Below are 21,804 nucleotides of genomic sequence, written 5' to 3' on the forward strand. Positions count from 1 at the left end.
GCCTTGCCGGGTCCCCTGTCCCCTTCCACTCGCCCGCTCGCTGGAGTCGCCGGTGGGTGGGAGGCGTCCCCGGTGGCCGCGGCTGTTTGGAGAGCCGTGTTTCACCCACTGAGCACAACTGGCGTGCAGGATCTCTCCGGGGCACCCGTGGCTCAGGAAGCGTTCACCGCGAAGGCACGGATATGAATTCCCTCCATCCGTGAACACGGAATGTCCTTGAAGTCACACAGTCCCCAAGGTTGTAGGTCTTCTATTGGAACCCCATGGGAAGCAGGGCAGACGTGAAATAATGCCCCGAAATGAGCCGCAGCTCTTACCCAGAAGTTGCCCCAAACGCCTCCTGTTTATGTGAATGCACCTGGTGGTAGGAATGTGCTGTTTGGCCCCTTCGCAGTTTCTTTGCAGAGTAGAGAGACCAACTGATTTCACCCCATTTTATTTACTCGGCACGGAGCGGGGTGATTTCGGTGCCGGCGATGGCGACCCTGTGCGCTCGGTTTGGGAGACAGACGCCCCGGCAGCGCGGGTCTGGAAGAGCCTGATATTTTCGGGGTCTGTTTGCATTCGTTTCCTTTGGCCTCTGATCCTGCTCTCTGGGAAGCCTCCTGGGCAGCTGTGCGTGTTTGATCCATTCAGGCCTAGCCTGGGACATACCAGTGGTTTTTCAGCGAGAAGGTGGAATTGCCTTTTAAGAACTTCACGGTGCAATTTCTTTGCTGTTTTTGTCGTGGCTATTGCCTGGGGATCAGTGTCAGGAAGCGTAAGCCGGCCACGGAATGGCCTTGGTGGGGTTCTGGACCCCCCCCCCCACCTAGTGCCCGGGCCATAGGCAAGTGAGGGGCTCACGGAGCAGCATTTAAGGAGCCGTTCACTCCCGGGTGGGGCAGGTGTCTGAGAATCAGCACTGCCTTAAATCCTGTGCCCTGGGCGCCTGGCTCCTCTCACCCTAGTCCCGGCCTCCCCAGCACCCTGTTGCTGCTCCAGAAGTTTGCCAAAAGGACAGATTCATTCCTGCTCTACAGGTGAGGAAGGGAGACTAAGAGAGGTTAAATAACTCGCCCAAGATCTGGCACCTGGCGGATCCTGATTTTGTGATTCGAGCCCTGGCCTGACTCCAGAGCCTTCTCCCCTCTCTCTCCCTGCCCCCTCCAGGCCCCTTCACTCCCCGGCTGCCTTTTCATAGGGCGCTGATGACTTGGAGTTCGGAGAGAGTGAGAAAGAAACAGGTCTATTGCTGGGAACCTGTCCTTTCTCCCTGCGTCTCCACCGGCGCCTTTCCTAAAGAGATTAGGCAGCCTCGCTGAAACGGGACAGCCGGTCAGCCGCAGAGCTGGGTCCTGAATTTCACTGCTACTCCCAAGCCCGGACCCCAAATGACTTCGAGACCCAGCCACACTAGGATATGGGTCACCCCTTCTCACAAGAGAGAACCCCGCGGTGCAGAGGAGCGAATTCCAGGTTCAGCTGACTCCAGTCTGCGCTTTTCTTGGCGTCCGCTGCAAAACTTAGCTGTCGGCCCAGCTCAGGTTATTGATTCTAAGGCGATGATGGTGACGATGCCTCTGGAAGTTTGTGCAAGCTGGGCTTCTGAGCCGCCCGCTCCCGTCGGGGGTTCGCCGTCCACTGGTTTTCTTACGGGGCAGAGAATGTGTTGACCGCGGGTGGAGCGGGACCCGGCCGCCTCCCCAGGTGGCCGACGGCGCTTTGCTGAACTTAGCAGACCCGGGGGTCACAGCTCCTCCGCTAATGGTCCCAAACTTGGCATTTGCTTTCGGTACTTGGGGAGCCCTGAACCTCTAATTAAATTGCATCTGAGCAGGTGGGGAGCACACAGCTAGACAAGACCTGTGACAGCTGTGGAGGCGGAAGAGACCAGACTCTCCCAGCTGGTGGCTTCTCTCACTATGTGGCTGTCAGCTCACCGCCCCCCCCCGCCCCCCAGCTCAGCCTCTTTTCCCGGGGAATGGCCCTCGCTTTAGTCTTAAAGAAAAGCAGTTTCCTCTCCATGCGTCTCTCTCTCTCTCTCCCCTTTCCCCCCACAGGACCCTCCTCCCCGTGTCACCCCTCCGTTATCAGAGGGTAAAAGATCTGCTTGCTAACACATTTTAAAAATTATAATAAAATACATAGAACATCAACTTTGTCATTTGAACCATTTTTAGGGGCCTGAAGTACATTAACGTGATTCTGCGGCCAGCGCTACGTCCATCTCTAGAACGTTTTCCATCTTCCCAAACCGAAACTGTCCCCATTTAAACACTTACCCCGTCCCATTTTCCCTCCCCCAGCCCCTGGGCACTGCCATTCTACCTCCCGCCTCTGTGACTTTCACTGTTCTAAGTACCTCGTATAAGTGGAATCATATAAGATTTGTCCGTCTGTGACTTTCTAATTTCCCTCAACATAATGTCTTTGAGTTCATCCACGTTGCAGCCTGTGTCAGAATTTCCTTCCTTTTAAGGTTGACTAATATCCCCGGGTGCGGATTTGCCACAATTTGGTTGTCCATCCGTCCATGGATGGGCGTTTGGGCTGCTTCTGCCTTGTAACTATCGGGAACGATGCTGCTGTGAACATGCACGTACGTGGATTTGTTTGAGAGTTTTAATTCTTTCAGGTGTGCAGCTAGGAGTGGATGGGGTTACTGTGTCACGTGGTAATTCTCTTTAACTTCTTGAAGAAGCGCTCATTTTCCCCAAAGCAACTACACCATTTTACAGTGTGCGAGGGTTCCCGTTCCCCGCGCCCTCCACACGCGCCCTGGCCGGGGCTGAGCCCGCAACCGAGGTACGTGCCCTTGGCTGGAATCGAACCCAGGACCCTCCAGTTCGTGGGCCCGCTGTAACCACTGAGCCAAACCGGCCAGGGCTCGGCACTTACTTTATATTTTTTACATTATCGCTACCCTAATGGGTGTGCTGTAGTATCGCACTGTGGTTTCCATTTTCATTTTTTCACTAATGACTGATGCTGTTCAGCCTCTTTCCGTGTGCCTGCTGTCTGCCACTTGTGTCTCTTCTTTGGAGAGATACCAGTTCAAGTCTCTTGCCCAGTTTTTCATCGGGTTGGTTGTCTTTTTGTTCCGTACTCCCCGCATTTGTCATCTCTCCTTCTGTGGGGCCCCCACCAGCCTGACTGCAGCAGCGACAACCTGCAGGAGTGAAGGAGCAGACCTGAGACTAGCCAGGTCTGGGCAGAATGCCACCCCTGTGGGCCTTGGGGCAAGCGGCTTCCGTTCTCTGTGCCTCAGTTTCCTCCTCTGTACAATGGGGACATGATCGTCTACCTCCCACGTGAGCTCTGAAGATTGGAGGCAATGTTGGGGAAACGCTTATCCCAGCGCCCAGCCTGGGAAGGTCCCCGAGAGACGGTAAAATTTATTAGTTTGATTTTCACTCCTGCTCCTTGATTAAATTTGCAGCTCACGGCTCGGCCAGTGACATCCTGCCTTGCTGGATGCCTCCGCATCCACGAGAGAGCGGGGATGGACACTGTAGACGGTGATGGAGACAGCCACGCAGCTCAGGATCTGTGCCGAGGCAAACGGGGGGCAGGAGGGGCCCTTTTGGAGCATCTGGATGTGACAGCTCTGTCTGCACCCAGCGTGGCCTTTGGTGGGCGGCTGTCTGTCTCCGTCAACCTGCCCAACCTGATGCATAATTCATCCCGATGCTGATGGGCAGGTGCATTTGCATTTTGGGGCAGAAGAGGGGAGGGAGCCTCTCTCTTATCCAGTTTCCCAGGTGCCTGTGGAGCCAGGTGAGGCCCATGGCTCCGTGGCCACCCCTGCAGTCTTTCTTTGCAGCAGTAAGACTCTAAAGATCTAGGGATTTGTACTTGACATTACCACCCCCGCCCCGGTCTGCTAGTTGAGATGCCAATTAGCCTTGATTCCAGGGCACCATGGAACAAAGTGCCCAGAAAAATGCAACAATTTTCTTCCGACTTTAAAAGTTCACCCGCACAGCTTCCCGTTTCTCCTCGCACCCCTTTTCAAAAATACACCCCTATTCTTTTGAAAGTGGCCTTGGCTGCATTGCCCCCCGCCCGCGTCAGGCTCCCCCTGAAGCCCTGTTCCTATTTGGGGGCGAAGGTTTGTAGATTTTCCTCTGCATCCGAATCTGTGGGCCTGTGGTTGGAAAACACCGTGTGGCATTTATAGATGCAGTTTCCTTGGAGATGGGAACATCTGCCTGCGGATCTGGGAACCTGCGGGGACTGGGAAACAGATCTCTCTACCCTGAGCAGAAGCCATCAGCCCCCTCTGTCTCTGTTTTCTGAGCCAGCAACGTGCCACAGAGCGAGACCCCTTTGATGTGATAATGTGAGAATGAGAACTGATTTTTTTTTTTAAAGATCAGTGCCATTTCATTAACCTGTGTGCTGGCAACAATTAGTTCAAGACATTTAAGTGAGTAACATGGCCACATTCCCTTTATACGTGCTCCAGTCATGGGCTCAGGACAGCATTGAATTGTTAGTTTTCCAGGTTAATAGAGAGAGGCTGGGTTTTATTTATTCTTTCAGCAACTGCTTCTTGAGCTTCAACTGTGTGTCCAGTGTGTCCTGGATGCCAGGGATAGAGCAGTTAACAAAGCTGCCGTGAGCCCACCCTCCTGGAGTTGATACTTTTTTATTTTATTTTATTTTATTTTATTTTATTTTATTTTATTTTATTTTATTTTATTTTATTTTATTTTATTTTATTTTATTTATTTTATTATTTTATTTTATTTTATTTTATTTTATTTATTTTTCCAATTAGTTTACATTCAATACTATTTTGCATTAGTGTCAGGTGTACGGCATCGTGGTGAGACAATCATAATTTACAGAGTGGTTCCCTGATATTTTCAGTACCCGCCTGGCACCTTGCATAGTTATCACAATATTATTGACTGTGTTTCCCATGCTGTACTTTACATCCCTGGGACTATTTTGTAACCACCAATCTGTTCTTAATCCCTTCACCTTTTCACCCAGCCCTCGCCCCCCCGGCAACCCTCAGTCTGACTGGAGTTGATATTTTGGACCAATGGTTAGAAAACCATGGCCCATGGCCAAAGGTAGCCCACTGCCTGTTTTTGTAAATAAAGTTTTATTGATATACACTCTTCCCTTCTTCCTTCCCTCCCTCCTTGCTTTTTTCTTCCTTACAAATTATACATACATTGTACTCGTGGTAGGCACTGTCGCTGTAAAACGATCCACACACATAGTCAGATATGGAGGTTCCCCCAACCCCCTCCCTTCCACTCTCTCTCTCAGCGGAAACCGTGCCAGTTCTCTTTCCATGACCTTAAATACATCACAGGACTATATAGTAAGTCTGTTCACACATTGTGTAGATGTACTTATACATACTAACATTTATTTATATATATATATATATATATATATATATATATATATATATATATATTTATATTTGTATAGATGAGATCATACAATATGTATTGGTTGGCAGTGAGTTTTCTTCCAAGATCAATGTGTTTTGGAGATTTTTCTGCTCATGTAGAACAGGAGTTGGGAAGCCATGCCCTCCGCCCCCCTGCCCCCCAAAGCTGGCCCACTTCTTGTTTTTGTAAATAAAGTTTTATTGGAACACAAAGCCACGCCCACGTGTTTATGGATTGCCTGGATGGCTCTTGCGATTCAGTGGCAGAGCTGAGCAGTTGCGATGGAGACTGCATGGCCTGAAAAAACCTGTCATGCGGACTGTGGCCCTTTGCGGAAAAACTTGTCAACCGTGGCTGTGGAGCCACCGCGCTGCAGTGTCTAAAGCGGGCTCGCGCCCTGTGCTATTAAATCACCGCCTTATGAAGACGTCTCCTGCTTTGCCCTCCCTCCACGCCCCAGTGCGGACCCGCTAAACGGGGCCGTCCCTGGGGGGCCTTGGTGTTGGCTTTCCTGATGGCACCTGAGCTGCAATGCTCGCAGCAAGACAGGCCACTAGCTAAGATATTTAAATGCGAGGGTCCAGCTGAGCAAGAATAACTACTGGACGAGTGTGTTGTTATAATTTCCAGTGGGCCCACCCTCTCTATTATTCGATTCCAAACGAGCACATTGTATAACGAGGCACCGCTGGAGGCAAAAGCTGAGAGCAGGTCGAAGGCCTTGGTTGGAAAAAACCATGACGCTGATTTCAGACAACAGCTCTTGAAACCCCCATGGAGACAGAGGTCCAGGCTTTCTTCCCGGAGTCACTGCCCGACAGCCACGAGTGACTTATTGGAAATTCCGCGCCGCTGGGATCACACCAGTTGCCGCTTTGCTGCGCTCCCTGCTCGGCCGGTGCTGACGCGTCTGCCCCGCGGAGGACGCGCGGGCGGAGGGTCTGCAGAGGTTATCCCGCCGCCTGAGCAAGAGGCTGTGACCTGCCCAAGGTCACGCCGTAAGTCTGCAGGAAGGGGAGACACGTCACCGGGAGGGCCGTGAGCTTTTAAGGGTGATCTGCTCTCAGCCCTCATTTTACAAGTGAGGAAACTAAGAGCAGCCGAGGTTCAGCGACTGGCCCGGGGTGCCCAGCCAGCCCCAGTGTCGTCTGAGTCCGTCCCCAAGTCCTCGACAGCTGGTAGATGTTATTGTCTGTCTGGGGGGCTATGGTGGATGCATCTCAGTGTGTTTCTCGTAGAATTTCCAGATTGAAATATTGCCTCTTCAGCCATGTCCATAAGGACTCACTCTCAGTAATTTTTCCCCAGCGTAAGGGAAGCTCTGTGAAGTATTCCGTAGTGGCAAAATCTCGGCGTTTACCTGAATAAATATTCCCGGCTGACCTGCTTGCAGAGAGAAAGCCCTTTGCTGGCTCACCACCTGAATGACAATCGTCTGCATTTGCTTAGGGTGCTGACCCCAGATGCATCCATGTGGAGATGCCGGCGGGGTGAGAATTGAAATGGCAGCAAGCGTCCTTGCCCAGGTGTGCCAAGCAGCAGAACCAGGTCCTGGGGAGGCTGCAATAGATTTTAAGACGAAGAGCATGGGGGTCAAGACAGAGCCAAGGTCAAAGCCTCGCTCTGCCCCTTACACACCCCTTGGGATGCCACCAACCCTGTGTTTCTTCATCTGGAGGTGACAATCCCCATCTGGAAGAATTGAATGAGCTAATGCCTATAAGATGCTCAGCACAAGGCCAGGCACATAGTGAGGGCTCAATGAATGGCAGCTGTCACAATTAGAACCAAGATATGTGGAGCAGAGAGGGACAGAGACCACTTAGCAAATCCCTGCTCTTGACCAGAGGGAAAACCAGCCTCATAGCCCGAGGTGACTTGCTAAGTAATGACAGAGCCTCCTGCTTCCCCACCGGGTCATCTTATCAACTCAACACTTGGCTTCCCTCGGGGTCACCTTGGGTGTCATGGGCTGAGAGTAACGATGCTGCCAGTTTCCCCTTCCCGGCCCTTCTCCCTCTCTCTTCTTTAGGGTTCCTGACTTTAGGGGATGTTTGTGAGTTAGGGGGAGGCCCAGAGAAGCAGGGAGAAGCTAGCCCAGGCCAGCACTTACTGGGCTGACCATGTCCCACTGGCCCCCCAGGGAGATAGCAAGAGCAGACCCCCGTGCCAGTTTATCTTGGGAATTGTTCTTTTCTTCAGGGAAGGAAACCTAAAAGAAAACATCCAGCCGCATGCTCGGGAAATCTCTGCCCAAAATCAGTCACCCTTTTTAATAATGAAGGCTGTCACGAGCCCTGGTTCAGTCGGAAATGATGGCCTGTGTAAATATTTGCTCTGTAACTGATTTATGGGTCGGGGAACAAAAAAATAAGATTAGTCGCTAATCACAGGGAGGCAGGAAAATCAGCACTGCCCGGACACTGGCACAGAGCAGGCCTGGAAGGCAGAGTCGAGCGAGGGTGGCTGTCTGGGTGAGCTCAGATGTGGGGGGAGGCTGGGCCAGGCCCGGCGACCCTGTTCGCCTGGAGAGGAGGGGGGGCGGGGGCAGAGCAGTGAATGAGCTGGCCCTGCAATGCCGGGGTCAGGGATTGTTAGGACAGCGATATCCAAAAGGGGTTTCAGCAAGGATGGGAATGTTTTATTTTCCACCAGGTCCATGCCGGTAACCACTAGCCACGTGTGACCTCTGAGCATTTAAATTACGGCGATTGCGACTGATGCACAGAATTTAAAATTTTCTCTTCCTTAAATTAACTTAAGTTTTAGTAGCCACGTGTGGCTCTGGCCGCTGCATAGAACAGCATGCATTTAGGCAAAGGGCTTCCCAGTTACCACTGACGGATATGGCCCATGCCCAGCCCCGGCGATTCGGGCCGCTGTGACTGGGCCGTGGGGAGGGAGGCAGAGTGTTCATTATTTAGACACAAAAGGTCAAGAGAGAAGCTGTCACTAGAGGGGAAATAAATCCCAGACTCTGGCTCTTTTTAGGGTTCTGTTTTCTCGATTAACATCTGAGGACGAGGGAGCCTGGAGCAGGAACTGGCAAACTTTTGGTAAAGGGCAAGAGGATGAATATTTTTGCCTTTGAGAGTCTGCGTTGCAACCAACTCGGCTGTCGTCAAGCAAATGTCAGAGACAGTGTGTAAATAGCTGGGCACGGCTGTGTTCCAATAAAACTTTATTTACAAGAACAGGCCGAGGGCTGGCTTTGGCCCAGGGCTGGCCCATAGTTTGCCAACCCCGAGGCTAGAATTATCTGTGTCTGGAGCTGCCCAGTTCAAACCAGCAGAACAAATGCTTGCCTTTTGCCCACTGGGATGGGGCATGAGACAGCATGGCCCACTCGCTTCCAGTGAATGACAGTTTCTGGTTGGGTCACACCAAGCAGCTAGCAGGTGTCAGTGGAGCAGACCCCTTGCCTTGTGGCCAGATCTGGGCTGGTGCAGAAATGATACACGGCGGGACTGTGTCTCCTCTTTTCCGTTTATGCCCGCAGTGCCCAACACCGGGCGTTGCACTTAGAGTGTCAGGGTTGGCATGTGCCAAATTTGCAACCAGGGCGGTCAGTGCGGGGTAGGGCGGGTGGCACTGAATCCAACAGAGCTCGACTCCACGGTCCGGCTGGAAAAGGGGCAGAGTCAGAAGGGAAGGGTCTGGGGTGGAGTCCGGGTGGATACACAGCTCGGGGACAGGGCCTTCTGGTGGGACCTGCACTTGAATTTACTTAACATTTTTTTCAACCAGCATCTTCTCCTGCTCCTGTCTTTCCTCCCTCACCTCCTTCCTGCTTTCTCTTCTGCTTTCTCTTCTCAGTGTATTTTACACAAAGCTGTATACCGGGAAATAATCGCGATGAAATTGTGTAGTTGATGGGAAAGCTTATTTTTCAGATTTTAGCTGTTAAAATACACAAATGTCATTCACGTGTCATCTGGACCCGTCGCAGGCTCCTCCGCACCTGGCGAAGGCAGCTCGAGACGCGAGCTTTGGCTTCTGCGTTCTGATGGGGTCATCTGTGCCCCTTTCCTTTCCCTCAGGGCCCCGGTTGATTAATGCCATACTTGGAGTGTGCTCAAGCCAGAAATGAGGGTTGTCACCTGTGGCCAAGGAGCAGAGTGGCCTCTCGTTAAATACGCTCCCAGTGTTTGGTTTACCAGGCCCTGGTTTTTTCAAGCCGGCCCCTTCCCTGGAATCGCAGCAGCTGAGTCGAGGGTCCGTGTGTACCCCGGGCCCCTCCCTTTTCACCCAAGAACTGGTGCTGTTCTTTGGTTTGGAAGAGGGTCTCTCCTGGAGCCTCCTCCTAGGTGATCAGACAGGCCAACTGCAGAGGGCCCCGTTGGAGAGGGTGGGACAGCTCGCTCGGCCACGTGTAAGACGGGGTGGGGGTGTCATTTTTTTCCTGTTTGGGGGAACGGCCCTGGATTAGCTCGCGGCCCTGCCCGGGGTGGCGTGGGAGACTGTGAGCTCACGCCTGTCCTCCCATGGCGCCTGCGAGGAACTTGTCTGTTCCCAGCTCTGTCATTTCCTCCCAATTGGCTGGGCCAGACGCTCCAGACACTGTTAATGAGACGCTGAGGGATCTGGCCGGGTGGTGGCTCTTGAGTTCAAGGGGACACAACCCCACACTCAAGAGGCCACGTGAGCTGGTGGCTCTGCTTAAGTCAAAGCCCAGCGGACCTCTGGAATGGAAGTGGAACGGTATCCCAGGCAGTGGGAACAGCATGAGCAAAGGGTTGGAGGTGAGAAACGGGGGGATGGGGAGGACCGCAGGGACGAAACATAGAGAATTAAAATCAGGCGACATGCAGTGAGTGGGGCTGTCCGCGCAGGCACTGCGAGGGGGTGACTCTGCAGGCACCCCTGAACCCCTTAAAGTTGAGGAGCAGCAGCAGGCCGCCTGGAGAGGGCGACTTTTGGGGCCGCTTGTGCGGGAGGCCTCAGACCTCAGTCTTAAATGAACACACCTTGCTAGGTGCTCCACCCGGACCTCTGAACATTTGCAAGGAGGGTTCCCTTTGGCCACAAGAGGGCGCCCAACCCCAGGCCAGATGCGAGTGGGGCGTCCTGGGGGGTCTGGAGGAGAGCCCCGGGTAGCTTTGGATGCCATTTCAAACCAAACTTCATAAACGGATTACCTAAGCTCTTTGGGAAGCAGGGAATTGTTTCCAAACCAGCTTGAGAGGTTCATTCTATTCAGCTGGTGCCAAGGGGCTGAGAGACCCAACAACAGAAACAATGGGTTCTTGGCCTCGAGGAGCCCCCAGTGGAGTGTGGAAGACAGAGGATTTGGATGCGACGTGATTAAGTGCCAGAGTCTCAATCCAGATCGGTCCCTGAATAAGCATTTCATGAGCACCTACTGTGTGCCGGGCTTTATGCTCCTTGCCGAGGGCAGAGAAAAAGGAACAATACAGAATCATTGCCCTCAGGAACCCCCAGTCCACTTGGGAGATAAAAACTGAAAGAACGAATTTGGGGAAATAGGCAAGCACAGCCACAGAGATACAGACAGAATATTTTAGGAGAAATAGCCAACCCAGGCTAGAGGGGAAAAGGGAGTATCCGGGGAAGGCTTCTTAGGAGGAACACAGCCAACCCTGGCTGGGAGGGATTGGGGTATCATGGAAGGCTTCCTGGAGGAGAGGGCACCAGAGACAAGTCATAAAGGTAGATGGAGATTAAGGCAAAGAAGGGGATGGTATTCCAGGCAGTGGGGATAGCATAGCAGAGGATTAATGGTGAGAAACAGCACAGAATAGCGGCCGGAGCGCAGTGAGAGGGCGATGGGGAGGGCTTCAGGGCCAGGTCAAGGTGGGCGTGGGTGCTGGGCGCCAGGCTGAGGAGATCGCGTCTCCCTGCTCTCACTGCTGTGCGCACACATCCATTTACCTCTCCCCTCCGTCTCCCTCCCAGAGCCAAGAAGAAGAGCAAGCCCTTGAACCTCAAGATCCACAGCAGCGTGGGCAGCTGCGAGAACATCCCGGCCCAGCAGCGCTCTCCGCTGCTGTGCGAGCGCTCCCTCCGCTCCTTCTTCGTGGGACACGGGCCTTTCCTGCCCTCCACCCCTCCCGTCCACACCGAGGCCAACTTCTCCTCAAGTAAGTCACCTGTCCAGGTGCAGGCTCTCTGTCCCTTTTTTGCTTTGGTGACAACGCTGTCGAAGGGCTCGCTGAGCGAGCCACCTCCCCCCTGCGCCACACGCGCCCCTGCGAGTGGTTCCCAAGGGAAGGGGGCGTCGCTGGCCCTCCCGAGGGTGGCTGGCTGTTGTCGCTGGCCCCGCAGGTGTGTAGGGATGACAGGGAAGCAGGGCATTCAGGGACGGAAACATCAGCTTGTCCTCCTGCTTCTCAGCTGCCCGTCACAGGCTTTTTCTCTCTCCGCTGTGGATAAGGCTTCTGTGATTATGTTTCGTAATTTCCCCCCGCCACGCAGGTCAACACAGCATAACCTTTCCGTCTCCGAGATGTATTGGGGTTCATGCTGGGCCGAGCGTGGCCCGGGGCGGCTTACATCCTGCCCCCGCGGATTCTGCCGCAAATAAAGTTGTTATTACTCAGGGCGGAAATGGAACTTTCTGAGGTCTGAGGAGGCATTTAATCTTCTCTGCCAGGGGCCCAGACGTGTTCAGAGGGGGAGCCCCTGAAAGAAACCCAGCCAGTCCTCCGTCCAAGGCAAGAGCTTTGGTTGACTGGGAACCCGGGAGGAGCGGGGCTGCGGAGGAGATAACCCCAGGCCCTTAACACAGTCACAGGGCGTCCGTGTTCTGTTGCTGCTCTGACCGATGCTAGGTCATGTTTACTGAGCACCGGGACTTGCTAATTATGATGATCGTCAAGCACCAGTACTTGCTAATCCACGTGCATGGTCTCATTTCATTCTTGGAGTGACCCATGGTGTCGATGGATTATTCCCATTGTACAGATGATGAAACTGAGGCTGAGGGACGGCAGAGAACTTGCCCAAAGTCACACTCTATCGAGTAGTCGAGCCGGAATTTGCATGTGGTTCTTTCTTACTCCTGAGTACGTGAACTAATCATCATGCGTGATTTGATCCCCAGGACCCCTCAAGTATCCGCAGGACCCCTTTCTCTAAATGTGGGGTTCTACTCTTTACACAAGACTTTTACCACCTGTTTTTTGGAGAGGCCGTGGGCCCTTTAAGAATTTGATGAAGCCCATTAATTCTCTCCCTGGAAAGCGGCACGTGGAACAAACATCCAACACACGCGTCCGGTGTCAAGACGGTTGGGTTCAGAAGCTCGGCCTTAGCCCAGCTGGGCGGGGGGCCTGGGGTGGGGGTGGGGGGGACTCAGTTTCCAGTCCACAAATGTGGAGCCCGCATCCACTGCAGGAGTCAGGAGACCCGTGTGGACGTCAGTCAGGAGAAGTTCCAGAGCCTGACTTGTGTTCGTGCCCAGCGGGTGCAGGCCCTGGCTCAAGCAAACCAAAATAGCACCCGAGACCCACGTCAGCGCCAGAAAGCCAATTTATCAATTTGTCAGGAGGAATCACTGTCAGGGAGACCAGACGTCCTCCCTGACCGTGGCAGTCACGTGGCAGGCAAAGGGTGGCTGCGTGAGCTGGGATGAGGAACACGTGATGACGTAATGAATGAGCGATGGCAGCTGGGCGGGGGAGGCAGGGTGTCCCGGCCCTGCAGGGAGACGCCTGGGTTCAAGTCCCAGCTCTCTTACTTTTGGGCCCTGTGCCTGACCTTGAGCAAGTTAAGAGCCTCGTTGAGACTCAGTTTCCTCATCTGTAAAATGGGGAAAACAGTAGACCCATCGATGTTTGCGAGGATTAGATGAGCTTGTGTAGGTCGAGTTGCCTGCACCATGCTGGGCACACAGTAAGTGCTTAATAAACACCACCTGATGCTGTGATATTTTTAGCCCCCTTTCCCTAGCAGCATTCCATCTTCTAGCTCCATGATTCATTCCGAGGCTGTGGCTAAATGCTTTTCAGCCGATCTTCCCACTTTTGCATGGTCCTGGAATTTTCCTTGGCGTGAGGCTTGGCGGCTGCCTTCAGCAGCCACCTCCGTCTTCGGCCATCGCCATCCTGCGGGTCGGCGTCAGCAGGGCCACCTCTGAGGGCTTGGTCACAGCCGTGTGCTTTAGCTCTGGCCAGAGAGGAATCACCTGTAGCTTGTTTTATAAAAACACCGTGGGCTTGCACATTTAGAGCCCTCCTCGTGCTGAAGGGAGCTTTGCGAGGGTTCGCCGTGGCTCCCGGCTTTTGCATCTGCCCTGGTCTCCATCAGAGAGGAGCAGCTCCTCTGTTTGCCCGTGGGCGGGGGGCAGAGTCCTTAATTAAAATCAGCTCCCGGCACTAAGTGGCCCTGGAAGCACGGTTGCCTCTTTGGACGGTGCTGGTCCTTGGATGCAGGGGAGTCGCCCTTGATCTCTGAAAGGGGGGAAAGAGCATTGGCGTCTCACTGGGACAGTGAGTGTGTCACCCAGAGAGCAGCGGGACCCCATGGACCAGTCCCATTTCCCTTGACCCTAACAAGTAACAGCATGAGGCCGCCTGGTGGCACAGGCTCCAGAGCTGGACCTGGGAAGCTGTCTCCTGGAGTCTCGGTGATGCCACCAGTGGCCTGTGTGGCCACTGCCCCTCCCTTGTCGCAGCTAAGGCTGACCACACTCTTTGAGGCAGGCGTTGCTATTCCCATTTTACAAATAAGGAAACAGGCTGGAAGGTGAAGGACGGTTGCCTGTGTGGTAGCTTTTGAACCCAGGTCTGACTCTAGCGTCACTTTCATGCCGTGAGCTCCTGTCTCTCTCAGGGTCTCAGTTTCCCCAGTTGGACAAGAAGAGACTCTATGAGGGTCTGTTTCAGAGCTTAGAAACTCTGTGATCCTAAGGCTTTCCCAGGGAGCTTTTCCTGGGCACCTCTTTTAACTCACTTAGAAAGCTGGTTTTGGAGACTCCGGGCGGGGTGTTGGGAAAACAAAGCCGAGGAAATGGGGGGGGGGGGGGGGTGGAGAGAGTTCACGGAACTGGCCCGAGGTCCCGAGGTCAGGAAGGAGGTGGAGTCTGCGCTCATTTCGAACCCACCACCCTACAGTATCCTGCGGAATGAGACCGCAGAGCCGTCCTCACGGGGGCCAGCTTGCTCTCCAAGCAGGGACCTTGGTCACGTCGTCTCGCTTGCTCGTCGGGAGGTTGTGCTGTGGCGACAGGCTGGCACCCACGCTGGCTCTCCAGTCCTCACCCCCCGGGACTCCCGTGTTGAAATTCAGAGCGTCCGCTGTCCCAGGTGGTGGCCATCCCCGGGGTGGCCTGGCAGCTGCAAGAGTGAGCTGCAGGCAGCTCCAGCTCCGGCTGCTCCCGCGTCCCGACGTCCCCGGTGGGAGATGAGGAATGACTGGCTACTTCTACCCCCTGCAGTTTTCTGTGTGTTTCTTTATGAGCTGCCTGTGGGGGCCGAGCGCTCAGGGCAGCAGCCACCGAAGGGAACCAGTGACTGATGGTCCCCGGTCTTCCCCATCCTGGCCCTAATGACAGCAGCTGGAGTTCGGTGTGAGGCCCCCGTCTCATGACATGCTTGTCCTTCCCGCGGTGGCCCGGGAGATGGCCCGCCCTCACCTGGCCCGTCTCCCCCTGCCCTCTCCCCATCTCTTCTCCAAGCAGCTCCTGTCCTTTGTCCCTTGTCCCAGCAGACACCTGCCCCTGTGCCCAGGGCCTGGCCTGGCCTGGCGCGCCTGGGGCTGAGTCAGGAGCCCGACTTGGGGCGGAAAGCAGCAGCAGGTAGCAATAAAGACTGATGATGCCTAACCGCCGACTCCCAAGAAAGCAGCCACCGGAAGGGTCATAAAGAAACTCGGGCTGGGGGTGATTATATAATGGGGTTTAATGAGGCTTGAGGCCAAGGTTCATTACCTGCTGGGAGAGCGGGGAGGGGTGGGAAGCGCGTGTGTCTCGACCGAAGTTTGCTGCCCGAAAGCCACGTTCTTGTCTCAGGAGCAGGAGAGATGCTGAGAAGATTGGGTCCGACCTCACTCAGTGGCGGCCATTCCAAGGGGAAAACGTATATATCGCTGGAGGGACCCAAAGAGCTTTTCTCCCCAAGAATGCTGCTTCCCACGCACCCACCCACCGCCAGCAGCCACAGAAAGCATCTGTGTTGCCTGGCATCGGGCTATGTTTTAGAAACCCAGGTGCCAGCAGGTCCCTGACGTGTCCCGACTGTCTGCTGTTTGCCAGGCAGGCCCCGGTCTAAGTGGCATCGAAATATATACACCTGGAAACAGATCGCATGATACAGAAAGTTCATAACGAGAAACATGGGTCCCTCGCACCACCCCTCTCCCAGTCCTGCGCTTACAAAGCCCTGTCTGCGCCTGGTTCTCTTGGCGATCGCGTCCACAAATTAAACCTGCTTGTACCAGGGCTTCCCAAAGCCGGCCCTGGACCAACAGCAACAGCGTCACCTTAGAACATGACTCTGGGGCTGTTGCAGATGCAATTAGTCAAGTTAAGGTTCACGCCGGAGGAGGGTGGGACCTTCACCCACTAGGACTGGCATCCTCATGAGCAGAGAGGAGTTTAGACACGGAGACCTGTGCTCCGGGAGAGCGTCCTGTGGCCATGGAGGCAGAGATTGCGGGGTGCAGCTGTGAGCCAAGGAGCTCCAGGGATTGACGGCCACCCCCGAAGCTAGAAGGGGCAAGGACGCGTTCATTCCACCACGTCTCAGAGGGAGCCCGGCCCTGCCGACACCCTGACTGCTGGCCCCCCAAACTGCGAGAGAACACACTTCGGCTGTTCCGAGCCCCCCAAGTTGGGGTCAGAGCCGCCCTAGGACGCTCACACGTGTCTGGGCAGGGTCCGTCTCCAGCCCTGGGGGTTGCGAGGGCCGTGCGGTGAGTCAGTCTCCCGGTGATGCACAGTCGGCCTGGGAGCAAACTGGGTGCTTTTTGGGAAAATGACATGAAACCATCTCAGCTGTGAAATTGCTCGCCCATCAGTGAGTTCGAGTGATCGCCTCGCTGATGGCCTCCCGGTGACCATAAAGAGTTAAGAGCTGCTTCCCAAAAAGGCCCCCCGGCTCCCTGGACGGCTGTTTGCCAGGGAAGAGAAGCTGGCCCGGCAGCCGGGGGCTCAGCGGAGGAGGGGCGGGGGCCGATTAGACACGGCGGCTGCCACCCGCCCTGCGGTATTGCCTGCCACATGGTGGGAACAGGCTCCTCCGGTGACGAAACCAAGTTCCCAGCCGAAAGACGTTCCTCGGGACCCCCTTTGCTTACTGCTGTCACCCCACTTTCTGATTTAATACGAGGCGAGACACGTCTTCAGTCACGAAGGGCCACCAGTCAGCTGCGCAGGACGGAGCGGGCGCTGGATGGATTTGGAACCGCCTCCCACTGGGTTCTGCCATCCCTCGCGGCCCCGTTGGGCGGGTTAGTCAGCCTCTGCGGGACTCAGTTTCCCCATCTGGGAAGCGAGGATTCTTCTATGGACCCACAGCAGTGCGATAAAGATTAAACTGAAGAAGGGATGGGAAGAAGCTTCTAAAATGAAGAGCGGTGTCCCACGGGGAGGGATCGGGAAGGGTTCGAGGCCAGGCTGCCGAGGCTCGGGTGGAGCCCCCCTTCTCTGTTTGGAGGGTGCAGGGGGATGCACCCCTTGATCTGCTGGTGAGGACAGAGAAGGCTGAGAGACACGTTCCGCTGCAGCGGTGATCTCGGGCCCAGTGCTGTGATGGGCGTTTTTCTCACTGCTTTTCCTTTCCTATAACGTTTTTTTTAAAAAAATAGTGACTTCGCATATACGCCTGTGTGTGTATGTGCTATGATATGTGTATATTTACGATCTATATATACTTTAAGAACACTAGTAAAATGTTAATACAGTATTTTTTTTTAAAATCAGGTGGGCAAACTATTGCCTGTTTTTGTTAATAACGTTTTATTCCGGATCCCAGCCGGGATTAGAGAGCGACAGAGGAGGCAAGCTCGTGGAAATGCAGGGCCGATTCCTGTCCGCATGTAAAAGTTTGATCCGTCGCTCCTCATGGGTTTTCTGCACCCATTAAAAAAAAAAAAAGTTACGTTAAAACGTTTTTATCTCGACACTTGAGTGTTTTGGCCACTCCCTTAAATGTTGTGCCAGCGGCTAGTTGAGTTTTGCATGTTTTTGCCCTTCATAAAAATGGGATCCGACTTCGCGTGTTCTGCTTTTAAAAAATGGAATATCCCGGGTTTGAGATTCATTCATTTTTATGCCGTCGCGTTCTGGTTTCCCCGGCTCTGAGGTGCTCGCGTCTCCCCACAGCTCACCTCTGACCTGGGCTGCGCTTTGCCGCCCGTGGCACCTGCCGTCGCTGTCCGCTGGGAGGGTGGGGCTGTAGTCGTCATTGCTCGTCCGTCCGGGGCACACAGACGTGGCTCTTCATACGGAACCACTTTTGGGGCTTTGTGCATTGTTGGTCTTACACGAGTTGAGTTGAACCGGAGTTTAAAAGGTCTTCAAAAATATTATACTAGGGCTTGGCCTTGATGGAAACACCCGTCAATGCCTGTTGTCTGTTCAGAAAGGAATGAGAACAGAGCAGCGTGACGTATGGTAAAATAGGTCTAAATAAGTCTAAGAGATTTTAAAATAATACTCAATTTAGAGTGTTAAGTATAAGAAAGCACTGTGTTATAGGCTAATTGGCAGGCCCTTTCTCTCTTAGTGGTTCATAAATTAATGACCTGACACTCCATGGCATCTTAAAAGTCAATGAAATACGGCGACATTCTCTTGGAGGTATAGACCACAATTATTGCATGCGTTCCTCCGCTGAGGGGCATTTGGGCTCTTTCCTGGTTTTTCACTTGGAAGCTTTTTTTTTTGACCTTCTCCTGGTGCACTAGAGCATCCAGGACATTTTCCTAAACTTCTCGGGTGGTGCCAGTCGCTGGGGCGTTTGTTTAAAAATCCTGATTGCTGGGTCTCATCCTGAGCCTCTTGAATGAGCCTCTCTGGGGAGAAGTCTGGGAGTTCGTCCTAGAGACAAGTGCCCTTCTTGATTTTTTTTTTTTTTAATCAGGAAAGCGTTGGAAAGACCGATTAAGGAAATATTCCTGGGAGGAGACCTGCTGGGTCTGAGAGTCTGCTCAAGAGTCATCGATTCTGACGTGCTTGGTGTTAGAATTTCAACATAGGAATTTTTGAGGGAGACACAATTCAGCCCATAATATAATAGGATAATTATGTTATCCCATAATAGGATAAACCTATTATAAAATGAATCTCAGGGTCCTGGCCGGGTAGCTCAGTTGGTTAGAGTGTTGTCCCGATACCCCAAGGTTGCGGGTTCAGTCCCTGGTCAGGGCACACACAAGAAACAACCAATGATGCAGAAATAAGTGGAACAGCAAACTGATGTGTGTGTGTCTCTCTCTCTCCCTCCCTCCCTTCCTCTCTCTAAAATAATTTTTAAAAAAAGAGTCAAGTCATGAACCTGATGACATCCTATTTTTTTCAACTTTAGCACGTGGACACGAATAAGTCTTTGTGGTGGAGACCGTCCTGCGCATGGTAGGATATTAAGCAGCGTCACCGGCCTCTCCCCGTGAGATGCCAGTTAGCACCTCCCCCAACCCACACACACATTTAAGAAACCGGGACGTCTGTAGACGTGGGCAGGGGTCCTCTGGGGGCGGGGGCGGGGGCAGAATCCCCCCCGGTTGGCTGAGCCCCGCTGGGCCAGATGATGTACAGTTGCTTGCCGGGCTGGTTGCATCAATGTACATGTTCACCAGCAAAGCAGAGGTGTTCCCACTGCTCCCCACTCTTGCCATCCATGCGGCCAGACCGTCGACTAATCTGCCGGGCTGGTGAGAATAACTTTTCCCCGATTGCTGACGAGGCTGAGGGTCTTTTCTCAAGTGGCCTCTCATGTTTCACCGTCCGTGAAATGTCGTTGGCTCATTTGATCTTTCTGGTGAGCTGTCCCTTTCTCTTCCTGACTCTTAGGAACGAAAGAAAGAATATTCTCGGTTCTAATTCCTTCTATAAACATGTGGCAAAAATATCGTCTACGGATTCGTGGCGTGTCTTTGCCTTTATTGTCTCTTTTGATGAACAGAAGTTTTTACCATGAATGTAGTCAAATGCATCATTCCTTTCCTTTATGGTTTTTGGCTTTTCAAAGTAATCTTGTTTAATAAATTCTTTCTGCCCTGAGGTTGTAAACATATTGTCCGATATATTCTTCTAAAAGGTTTAATTCATCTGGAATTGATTTTGGTGTATGGTATAAGGCGGAGTTCTACTCCCCTGCCCCCTCCAGTGGATAACCAGTCCCCAGCACCATTTATCAAATAACCTGTCCCCCATGGATCTGCCTGCCATGCTCACATGTCATTTACCAGGTGTCTAAATTCACTCAGAACTATTCCTCTTTTTTCTACCCCTTTTCCACTGGTGGTCATCTTGTTTCAATCCGTCAGTTTTTCTTTTTTTATATGTATCTGGATAATTTTTAAATTTTTGCTTTTATTTCCTTTTAAAAATCATTCTCTCTTAAGTGCAATGTGGAACCTGGAACAGAAAAGGGACATTCGTGAGCGAGCTAGTGAAATCCAAATAAAGCCTGGTGTTTACTTAATAACAATGTCCCAACATTGGTTTCTTTAAAAAAAAAAAAAAAGTTTTTACTGATTTTAGAGCTCCTTGTGTCATTTCCCACGTGTGATGGAAGAGCCCAGAGGGTCAGCGCGGGCGCGGGCGAGCGGCCCCCGGGGGGCTGGAGGGTGGCGCGGGAACCGTGGCTTCGGCGAAGGCGCAGGGGCCCTGCCGGTGAAGGACGGTGGGACCGTCGCCTGCTGGGGCTGAATCGCCAGGCCCGGGGATTCGCACCCCAGGCAGCGGGCTCCGTGAGAAGTAAAGCCGCTTCCAGGCTGCTGGGAGATGGAAGGATTAGGATCCCAAGAAATGGTTGTGGGAGTGAGTCAGTGTCGGAGACAGGAGCTGCCAGGAAGATGCCATTTTCAAACTAGGAGCCGACGTGAGGGCCAGGCCCCTGTGTAGTGATTTCTGTGTTTGAAAATTTTTTTAGACTCTGATTTTCTGATTAAAAAACAAACATAACAACTTCATGATTCTTCTTTATGGTTCTCATTAATCTAGGTCTCCATAAAAAACATCTCGACTTGTATCAACATTTTTCATGCCTCATTATTTTCCTTCATCTGTATTCCAATATGCTAAATATTATGAGAATAAACCCAGATCACCTTTCGTGGGTGCCTTTCCGAAGCATACGAAGTGCTAATTAGCACCCGGAACCCAATGAAACCTCAGTGTCTCCGATGTTCTCACAAATAAGAGGAAGCGAGTGACTTGAGGGCAGAATGGGGATAATCGTTATTTATCAAATGAGATGATACACAGAAAGTACTTTGAAGCCCCAAAGCACTATGCAGAATGTGAGCTGCGATTATCATTCATTAAACAAAATTCCAAAGTTTAAAAAAAAAAAAAAATCATGAATGCCCTCATAAAACATTTATATTTGAGCAGCAAAACAGCTTGCTGGTATACCCACAAAAAAAAATAATGGAGTGGCCAATGCATGCCTAGATTGCCGAGGGGACTAATATAGTGGAAAAGATTATTAACTAAAGGTCGGTCACATATCGGGGGTCACCTCCCAGGCTCCGGCAAGGGCAACAGAGGGTAGTTCCTATGACTCAGACTTGTCAGCAAGTTCTCGGAAGGTAGGGAGAGGAAAAGATTCAGTGTAGGCATCCCCCTAGTTCCCAACTAGGTATTCAAAACAAAACCTGAATATGTAGTCGGCCCCTACCCTCTGCAGATCCCTGCGGGAAGATTAGGAGGACGTCTAATCCAAGTCCTGATGCTAAGGAATTTTATTACGGAATTGGGAGGCAGAATAAAAAATGAGGCTAACAACACCGGCTCTGGAGTCAGAGCCTGGGATTGTCTCACAACGTCGCCGCTTATGAGCTGCGTGCACTCAGGCAGGTTATTTAACCTGCCTGCGCCTCAGTCTTCCCCCCTGTAAAATGGGCTAATGACAGTGTCTACCTTGAAGGGTTTTAATGATATCAGCGCCTCAAGGGGTGGGTACAGAGCAGGGACTCAGTCATCGCATCCAAGTACATGTGCGTGGAGATAACACAGACCTTCTCTTGTAGTTTATAGTGTCATGCCAATGCCATCTTCCTGGGTTTGGCAACTATATAGGGACGGAGTAAATGAGTGGTAGCCTGGGGCCATGGGTGGGAACAGGGAGTGACTTCAAACGGGCCGGAGATGTCTTTGGGGGTGTCAGAAATGTCCTAAAACTGGATTGTGACGATGATCGCAAGTCTGTAAACTTACTGAAAAGTCACCAAACTGCACACGCAAAATGAGTGACTTTCACAGTGTGTACATTATAAC

At 52.6% G+C, this 21,804-nt stretch overlaps 1 protein-coding gene across 1 annotated transcript in view; it reads left to right on the forward strand.

The window, feature by feature from the left end:
• KSR2 (kinase suppressor of ras 2) overlaps positions 1 to 21,804 on the forward strand; it is a gene marked incomplete at both ends in the record, with an annotated part of 167,230 nt that overhangs the window by 76,698 nt on the left and 68,728 nt on the right. The window contains one exon of the mRNA XM_081123025.1: positions 11,316 to 11,500. Within this exon, the coding sequence (XP_080979151.1) occupies positions 11,316 to 11,500 (185 nt within the window). The remainder of the gene's footprint in view (positions 1 to 11,315; positions 11,501 to 21,804) is intronic.

This window comes from Miniopterus schreibersii (assembly GCF_964146895.1).
Source record: "Miniopterus schreibersii genome assembly, chromosome: 20".
NCBI classification, from domain to species: domain Eukaryota; kingdom Metazoa; phylum Chordata; class Mammalia; order Chiroptera; family Miniopteridae; genus Miniopterus; species Miniopterus schreibersii.